The sequence below is a fragment of the Abrus precatorius genome, unplaced genomic scaffold, assembly GCF_003935025.1.
Source record: "Abrus precatorius isolate BTA unplaced genomic scaffold, Abrus_2018 Scaffold9, whole genome shotgun sequence".
NCBI lineage: Eukaryota > Viridiplantae > Streptophyta > Magnoliopsida > Fabales > Fabaceae > Abrus > Abrus precatorius.
In genome coordinates, this window is record NW_020874439.1 from 26,266,228 (window position 1) to 26,276,275 (window position 10,048).

At 30.5% G+C, this 10,048-nt stretch overlaps 1 protein-coding gene across 4 annotated transcripts; it reads right to left on the minus strand.

Moving 5' to 3' along the window:
- Positions 1-6,668: 6,668 nt before the first annotated feature.
- LOC113849181 (serine/arginine-rich splicing factor RS41-like) lies at positions 6,669-10,048 on the minus strand. Of its 4 annotated transcripts, XM_027478883.1 has the most exons (7): positions 9,952-10,003; positions 9,657-9,811; positions 8,486-8,731; positions 8,203-8,315; positions 7,609-7,844; positions 7,165-7,422; positions 6,669-7,075 (listed from the first exon to the last, which is right to left on the minus strand). In XM_027478883.1, exons 3-7 carry the CDS (start codon positions 8,556-8,558, stop codon positions 7,039-7,041), a joined length of 717 nt encoding a protein of 238 aa, XP_027334684.1. In that variant the 5' UTR covers positions 8,559-8,731; positions 9,657-9,811; positions 9,952-10,003; the 3' UTR covers positions 6,669-7,038. The 4 variants fall into 4 exon arrangements, with proteins under 4 accessions (XP_027334684.1, XP_027334683.1, XP_027334682.1 ...); XM_027478882.1 differs by lacking the exon at positions 8,486-8,731 and having other exon boundaries at positions 6,736-7,075; positions 9,952-10,048; XM_027478881.1 differs by lacking the exon at positions 8,486-8,731 and having other exon boundaries at positions 6,737-7,075; positions 9,657-9,807; positions 9,950-10,035.

A 10,048-nucleotide genomic window follows, 5' to 3' on the forward strand; every position in this document is an offset into this window, starting at 1 on the left:
TCAAAACTGAAGTACCTAAAGATGCCCCACGAGTATTTATTTCTCTTACTTTAGCAAGTGATCATTCAATGCCCTTCGGAAATTCCCAACCATGTATTTATTAAATTTCAATGTGAAATAGAAAGGATTAGTTTAAATTAATCTATGGTTGATGAGAATGGCTGTTGAGGAAAATGAAGGAATTGGCGTGTAACGGCTAACTACTGAGTCCAATTAAGAAGCCGTCGGTGGATATTATTATACAAATCTAAAAACATTAGGCCTAAAAAGACCCACCTCACAACAAATGGTACATATGTAATAAGAGATCCTCTAATGGGGTATTTTGGTCATTGAGACAAAATTCTCTCCACCTTTACTTTTCAACCATGAGAATGAGGGTTGGTGGTGGAGAGAGTATCGAAGTTAAATGTAGAGAATTTTGTTTATCAGGTTGATTCCAAGGATTCCAGTTTCTACAAGAGAGGCTGCGGAAAAGTGGAATTCTTAGCTGTGTTTTTTCTTCCTTCTCCTCATAAAGGTTACCCGTACGAGAAAGGGAAAGGCTTTACTTTGAAGGGAAGACACACAAGTCTATCCACAAGTTGTACACAACCCAATTAATAATCCCTTATTATTGTTGGTATCATCATTATTATTAACATTGATGAAAATTCAAAATAATAAATTGGAATAGTACATACCTCAAAGGCTCAAACCAACTTGACTTGTTAAATGTTTAAGGAATCTCTCACTGTTTCTGCAAGCCCAAAAGACCGAAAAGAAATTAAAGACTCCATACACGAAAGAGAAAACATTAAGTTCACAAAAACGTATGCATAAAAGAGAAAAAATAAAGTGGTAAGAAAAAGAACAGAATTTTTCTTTACTATAGTAAGAGATCAAAGCAAAGAAGCAACAAAGAAAAAAAACTTGGGAGGACCAACCTTTAAGAATGAGTAACTAAGAAAGTAAGCCAAGTCTATGTAGCTTAATCCTCAAACTTCACACACTAATGTGTTTCAGAAATAGCTATAGAGGGTACCAACCACCCCAAGGCTTTGCTTTGAAATTTGAAAACTCTGCATACACTGTTCAACCCTGCCAATGCAATGCTTCCAAACTCATCAATCAAGACACAGCTGGATTCACTTCAAAGCATGCCCTTAATGTTTTATAGACAAGGACAGTTTCTGAGAATCAGAAACGTCTTGTGTATGATAATTGAGAAACAAACAGATACGACACACCCCAAATGAAAGCGATGATCGAGTTTGAAAGCAAAACCAGCTACAAAGTATTAAAAAGCTTAACTGCACAAAACGACAGAAGCAGTAGAATACAAACAACGTTCACACCCACCATTCAAAAATAAAACTTTCATCACTCTTTCGAAAGTGGAAGCCAGTGTCAGTGTTGGAGGAGAAGAGGAGCTTATGTTTCGCATGATAAGGCTTAAACGTCGAACAAGTTGGATGATCAAACGGTTGAGATCGTTTTTCAGACAGACAACGTTACCGTTGGGATTTGTTAAAATTTGAAAATGTTAAGATTTGTTTTTTCTTACGTTACCAAGGTGATGACGTGGAATACAATGCCACGTGTGATGTGGGGACAGATGCTACTTTTGAAAGTGGGTAAAATCCCACGTGTGTAGTAGACGGATTATGAGGAACTGTTTTCAGTTTAGTTTACTGTTCAGGGTTGTAGTTTTGAATTTCAATAACATTTGACACCGTTTTAAGGGGGGAATTACGAACATGCCATCGATCAGATGTTGGGGGAAGGAAATTAGGAAAGCACGTGGTGTGGCTGGTAAGCACATATAAATTTGACTGTTAATTGTTTAATCACAAAATACAAATATAAAAGTTCATACCTAACTGTTAATAACATAATCAACTCAAATTTCAAACGAATCACAAAGATACGTGAACTTTTTTTTTTATACAAAATAAATATAAACGATATTTACATTTTTTAAATAAATTATTTTTATAAAATTAATCGTTATAATTATTCTATGGACAAAACAACTTACAATATCCCTCATCTTACTCCGTAAAATCTATAAAAAAATTTTACTATCATTGTATCAGTTTTTTATATATATTTTTTAATTTTGTAAGTAAAACCACTTTAAATTAAAAATAATTAGACAAATATTTTAAGAAACATAAAAGGTTAAAAATTACTTTTTGAACTTTTTTTACAAATTAAAAGGAGTAACTTCTAAAAATATTATAAAATATTAATAACAAAAATTTGTTTTTAAAAAAAGGAATCCACACATGCACTCGCCATATTATTGATATTAATTGGTGTGTTATAATTAACACTACATCGTGATAGAAAAGTTTGTCTAATTTTAATTTTCGTGCATAAAAATACTCATTATTTGCTCATTATTTGGATTTAATTCAAGAACTTCTACAATATTAAATTTGAAATTTTTTTTGAATTGGTTGAACCGATAACTTTTAATAAATTAAATCTTTATCACAATAAAAGTTTAGAATTATGTTTAGGCAAAATACTCGATACACTAACTAAAACTAAAGCTGAAACCGAGTAAATTAACTTAATTAATTAAAAAATGATAAAATTAATTATTTAATAGGGTAAAAATATAAAAAATCATATCTATATATTTTATATGATTTTTTTTGTTTCTGTAGACATAAATATGCTCTTTAGGTTCTTAGGTTAATTTTAAACTTATTTAAAATTAAAAAAACATCTTATTAAAAATACAAATATAATAGTGTAATAATTAAAATGAGTATTGTAATATTAAAGGAAAAAAAATTATGAAAATAAATAGCATAACATTATAGAAGACAGAAAGTGAAGGATTTTATTAAAGCACTGTAGGTAAATATAAAAAAAATAACACTAAATACTACCTATGCTTCTATTTACAAAAAGTAATTATCAATATTTTTATTTAATTATAAGAAATAAAGATATTTCTTCATATATATTAATTGTTGATTTTTATTTTAAAAAAAAGTCTAATTTACTATATACTTTTAGTTATGTGCAATTAAGATAGTTTGCTTTAAAATGTACAAAACAATGTCTTGAATGTATCAATTTGTGCAAATAAATTCTTTTATTATTAAAACATCTAATTTGAATTTTAATTCCTCCTTCTATGCTATTCACGTCATAAGGGTCACTGGTTTAAATTGCATAAAAACAAAATAAGAAATAAAGAGAATATTTTCCATTTAAATATTCGGTCTAAATTGCACATAATAAAAAATATAAAAATAAAATAGACTTTTTCTTTTTTTATTATAGCCTTATTTATTTTAAGTTTGTAACAATGAGACACTCACTCATTATTCAAATAAGTAAATACATTCATCCAGTTAATATATAAGACATTAATTTCATCATTTAATATTATATATATTTCTAAAATAGCTTATAAATTTATAATATAATTAAACCAAAAGTTTTAATAAGTTATAAGTTCAAATACTATTTTCATTTTATTTCCATTTAAAAAACTCATAATATGCTATAAATAAGTGAGGTATCAATATTTTTATTTTAGTCAAATGAACTTATAAGCTAGATAAATAAATTATAGCATATAAAATACATCGATGAACTACAATTATTTTGCAAGATGATGAAAGAAATTTGCAATTGAACATTGGATACATTTGAATGCAAAGAGTTTGGAAACCTTGTTTGATGTAAGGAATAATCGATAAAATCCAATGACATTATGGACTACGAAATTTTGTTAAGAAAGAAGGAAATAATGTTGTCATCAGAAAGGGCACTCATAAGTACCAACAAAAAAGAAAAGAAAAGAAACAAAACAAAACAAACGACGAATTTCAAATTAGAACGATGATAAAGTAAAATTGTAGATAGTGTTCGTGATTTGCGGAGAAATAACAAATACAAACAATATGTTTAAACAAATCATTTATACACGTTTTGTTAGTATGTGCTGACTTATTGTCTTCTTGTCTTAATGAAATTTTCTAACCCAAATCAAATTGACAAACATCCAAATAGATGTTTTGAATGGTTTTGGGGTCGCCTTCATATGCTTCATTAGATTTTGTAAGAATTGCGCGTGAAAAAAATAAAACTCAAATTTATGTTCAAAAAATAAAATTACTATTGAATCATACCTGAGCTCAATTTTTTTTAGCTTACAAAAGGTTGAGTAGGAAGCCTAATTCGTAAGACAGATCCATTAAAAATAATAATTTTAACATAATCTGCAGTTGAAGAATTTTTAAATTAAATACATTATTGTTTTTACGTTTTGATAGTGATTTTTTATTTAGAAATACAGGTATCCCTTGCAAAAAAAATATTATTCAAGCAAAAAATACCCATACGATGTAGTTACTTTATTATTATTATTATTATTATTATTATTATTATTATAAGATTTTAACTAGATATCTTGTCTAAGAAAAACTAAACATCTATTGCTTTAATTTGAATGTTTAGAATTTTGTTTGCAAATCTTAGATGGGAATGAGTTTACTAATGCAAGTATTTCCAATCCTGAAACCAATCCAATAATGAGTTATAGTGACAATTCAATGTGAGTATAAGTAACATTTTCACATCATTTCTACAAGAGTCTTTCAAATTCTTTAAAAAAACTACGTATTTTTCTTCATACTTTTTCAATTCATAATGTTGAACTTAATTATATAAGTTATAAGTTAACATTTTTTTTTTAAAACTCGTGTAAAAAGTATCTTAAAAAAATTTGATATTTTAATTTATTTTTATATGAACATCATTTTCAATATTTTTATGATGATGATTTAAAGAATAATTTATCTTTATAAATATATTAATGATATAAAAGAAAAAAATTCTTAACTTTAAATATGACTTATAGAGACATGATCAAGATTTAAGATATTAGGATAAAAATGATAGAAGAAAAAATAAGGATTATAACGAAAATATAGTAAAGTAAATAAATAGTGATTCTAAACATAAAAATGTTAAAAATAATGCTTATATAAAAATGAATCAAGATACAAAGTTGAATATGAAAATATATAAAGAATATAAAACTTATTTAAAAAATTTAAAATACTTCAACAAAGATGATAAAAAAAATATTACTTAATACTTATATAAAATATCACTATAATGACAAAAATAAAATTAAAAATAAATTTTTATATAGAAATTAATATAAATTTTTGTTATTTATAAGAGTTAAATTATATAAAAAAAATGTCTTGAATAGGAAATAAAAGACAATTAAAACATGCAATATTAGATAATTATTTGTGAAGTAAAAGAAAAAAATTAATGTTGTTATAATGTACCCTGATGACAGAAACAAAATTTAAAAAAGAAATTATGTATTAAAACTTATATACAAATTATTTAACCTATAAAAATTAAATGACAAAAAGAAGTCTCGTATGAGAACAAAAAATTTAATTAATTATCTCTGTTGTTAAATGTTTTTCACGTACTTATAGATACATAGATGAGTCTTTTAACCATGTACCAGTGGAGATATAAAGTATAAGCATAGTTTAAAAGTAACTTACTAAAAAAACCCTAAAATTATTTCTTTCAAAGAATGTCAAAACAAAATAGAATAATGATATCATTATTAAAATTATATCGTAAAGAGTAATCAATGGGAGGGGAAAGACACAAAAAGGAAGTAAAAAAGTAGCCTGAGTAAGCCAACGCAACAATTGAAGCGTGGGTCTACCTTTCCGATTCCGAACTTTAAAGTGGGTCTTGCTTTTACCCGGTGCTATCAACTACTCCCTAACTCTACAAGGATCACCAAAAATACCACGTAATAAATAAAATGATTATTATGATTAACCCCATCCCTTGTATCATTTCAAACAAAAAGTGTTTAGCTTTAACAGCTTCTTTAGACCATATTTAAATATCTAATGAAGATTACCGCTTAATAGAAAGTGACACAATTACTGGAACAAAATGCAACAAAACAAAATATTTTAGTAATACAATGAAAAAAATTAATTAATCTATTTTCACAATTAAAAGGAAAGAAAAATTTAAGATTAAGAGAGAGAAATTATTATCCATTCCATTTCATCTCATTGTAAGTAGTTAATGAAACTTTTAATGATTCGATTTTAGTTTTATACTCAATTATATTCGCTTTCTGTATTCCTAACATAGCCACGAAAATCAATATATTTTTTTAAACCATAAAAACTTTCACAAGTTAACATTATGTTAAAAATAAAGAACTAAATACACATCATACTCTAACAATACTTCTCAAAACTCGAAAACAGAAGATTCGAGATTTTCTTTTTCAAATTTTCCCTCCAGAAAGTAATGTTATACAGTCATTTTCTTCCCTACAAGTTGTGCCTGAATAACTTAATGCTTTCAAGGAATACAAGTTCAAAAAGCCTGGGGCCAAAACTTAATATCCAGAATCACCCAACCAGAACCGCCATATTTACGATGTAAAGCCCCCAAGACGCAAAAATAGACAACTCACTGATCTACCCCCACAATGAACAGATGTCGCAGATCATCGCTATAGGTAATTTGATGCTCGCGGCAAGGTTGCATCGATTCAATAGAACAATTGATAAGAGCCGAATGGCCACTATAACAGCGAAGTCAAATTAAAATTATTGAACAATTGAACAAAACCCAAGATTTAGAGGGTTAGGCTAAAAGCTAATATAGTAAAATTAAACAGAATCAGCAAGGATGTTGTCTCTATAAGAGTACGAGTACGAAAGTCACTAAACAAGACTTGGCTTTTATCCACAAAATATGAACCCCAAGCAATAGGGATCAGGCTTAACGTCAGTTTAACGTAAGGTTAATTAAACAGATAAATCACTTGAACAGCAGAAAAGCCATAAAACTTTATGAGCAACATAATAATATCTTTGAACATTGCACATTCAGGTTCTAACCAAACACAACAGTAAATACAATACATAAGTTCGAGTTTTAGCTGCCGAGCTATGGACTATAAACTAGAATGAAATGAAAATGGTCTAACAACAATTTCACAGACTGGTGGTCTATTCCTCAGGATCGCGACCTGTCTCGGGGTGGAGGAGACCGGCTGCAAGAACAGTAAAACAGTCAAAATATGAGATAAACCACCAAAAACTATTAAAAAAAAAAAAAAACAGTAACTTGATTAGATCAAACCTATCATATCTTCCATTTATTGGGCTTTCAGCTCGTTCATACTTGGGGCTTCCTCTTGGTTCTGGTCTGGAAGATGGATTTGATCCACGACCATAATCTGGGCTACCCCTACCTCTTCGATATGGACTTGGGGATCTTCCACGACCATACCTCCCATCAGGGGAGTCATGACCTCTTCTATCAGGACTGTATCCATTCCTTCTGTCGTCATCATCTCTTATAGCATACTCCACTGTGATAACACGATCCATAAACTTGCTGCACATCAAAGCAAATGAAATATAAAAAATCAAAGAGGTTTAAACTAATGAGCCATCAGCATATATATTCCCTAGCCCCCATACCTTTGCCTTCATTACTAAGGTACTGAATTCTAGAGTATTTCTGAGGGGTAAAAATTCAGGGGGGAATAACTAGTCAAACAATTGAGAAGGTTATAACAACCTCAGGTTTGTTGCATCCAAAGCTCTAGTAGCATCCTCCTGGGATTCATACTGAATGAAAGCAAAATTCCTCCTGATCCTTATATTCAATATTTTCCCAAAGGGATCAAAATGTCTCTCCAGATCCCTTGTCCTGGTGTGAACTGGATCAAAATTTATAACAAACAATGTCTTGGATGGTCTTGAATTAGTTGATGATTTTCTTGAATCACCTGACCTTCTACTGTCACGTTCTTGCTACAAATCATAATATAATTACATATTGAATGTTAGTGCATCCAAAAGAATTAACCAAAATTATCTGAATAATGCAAATCAATGAAAATAAGCAGTAGCTACAAACACAAGTTCATTTGAATACAAATGCATGGGTCTTAAATGAGAATATGCACTGAAAGTATGGAGATTCTCATGAGAAATCACACACTATCATCGAAATCAAACAAAAAGAAACTTCTCAAAATCATTAAGAACAAGAACTTCATTTGCCATACTTTTGATTCCCCAAATGTCATGCTTTAAAGTTTGTACATGATGTGGTATAATAATCTTCAGCTTTCAGCAACCAATAACCCAATTTACCATCACAACTGACCTTAGTCCACTCAACACGAATCCGGCGTCCCTTTCTGCCAAATTCTGTCCTATCAAGTCTTCTGATAGCATACTCAGCATCACGTTCATCTTCCATGTAGACAAAAGCAAACCCTATGAAACAAGAATGTCAAACATAAAACAGCACATAAAACTTCAGTTAAACATTTGAAGACTCCTTTTTCATGAAGATGATTTAGAGAGGATGGCCGCATCAACATTGCAGATGAGATAAAAATTCAACATAAAACACAAAATAAAACTGTCAAGAAGTACCACAACACCTGCTACAGTTGCGAAATCATCATGGTTTCTATGTTGAAACATGTCGGAAATTGAACACTGAGCAAAAGTCATGAGGAATGAAAAAGCAATGAATGCTGAGGGAATGCAGAATGGCAGGGCTAGGGCGGATCAGAATATTTCTTCTGGAAAAATACAAGAAGAAGCTGGGGCACATTCTAGAAAAGAAATGCAGAGAAGCACATCCATCCAAGAAGAGCATGGACATTCCAACTTTCCAAGTAATCCTGCCACAAAGAAATTGTTGAGTATGGGGGTTTCATATCTTAATGACAGTTTTCTTTCTTAAAAGGAAAAGAAAATGTACACCCATTCAAAAGAAACTAGTCAAAGAACATCATCTTGACCCTTTTAAGAATCATTTGAAGACAAAAGTCACAGTTGATAGTTTTTTCGAATGGTGAAATCTGGAAGAATCAATGTTGAATTCCAGGTTGCTACGCATGCCCCAATTCACATTAAAGATGAAAACAAAGTTTTCTATTTAAAAGACTAAAGACAAAAATAAAATATCAGCCCTTATACAATGCATCCTGTGCATTAGCATAAAATTTTGGGCTCAGAGAAATAAAAGGATTAAATTATTTGCACTCTCCTTTGCCAAATGTGCAAAGCAAATTATCACAACTTGAAATGTTCAACAGTTTCATAACCAAGTAGGATTTTGACTTTCTTTCAGTCTCTTTTTTGTGCGTGTTCAAATTGAAATAAAAAAGGGTCAATGAGTTCTTTGAAAGATGATTGCTTTCAATGGTTGTACACAACATTTTCCTTTCCAAACAGTATTAAATCCCCACTGTGACTCAACCCAAGAGGACACTTTCATCTCGACTTCTTCCAAATCCTCAAACACTGCCATTCACCATGTAATGCGGGTCACCAATCTGTTAAAACCTTCTTTCTCGCAATTAAACTCATTTCTCTAAAATTCAACCTGCCATACATTCTATCCAACTACCAAGTAGCAAATTCAGCATAACAAAACAAGCTCACAATTATCACAGCAATAATTCAGCTTGGCCACTTTATATGCCAAACTTAACATTGCAAATCACAATTCACAGTGCAATAACGGCAAAAAATCAATCCTCAGGAAATAGCAACTCAAAAATAAATTAAATTTAGAAACATAGATGATGAAAAATCACGTACCAGATTTCATGTCCACTCTATCAACCTTGCCGTATCTTCTGAAGAGCCTCTCGACATCAGATTGGCGCGCATCGAAATCCAGGTTTCCACAAAAAACAGGCCTCATTTTTTCCTCTGGCAGAGTCGAAGCTACGAAATCCCTTTGCACGCGCGACCTGCAATGCAATGCGAGTAAAAAATGATCATCGCGAATTGAAAAAGGTGAAATTGAAGAAGAAAAAAGGGGATACAACGGATCGTGTGTAAAGGAAGAAGGAGGAAAGGTGGATCTGGTGCTCCATCGAAGGATTGGTACCTCGTCGGAGAGAGGGAGGTTTGGGATTGAAACCCTAGGCGGGAGATCGGAGCAAATTGCAAAACGCGTGGGACAAAGAAATAACAAGTTGGAAAGT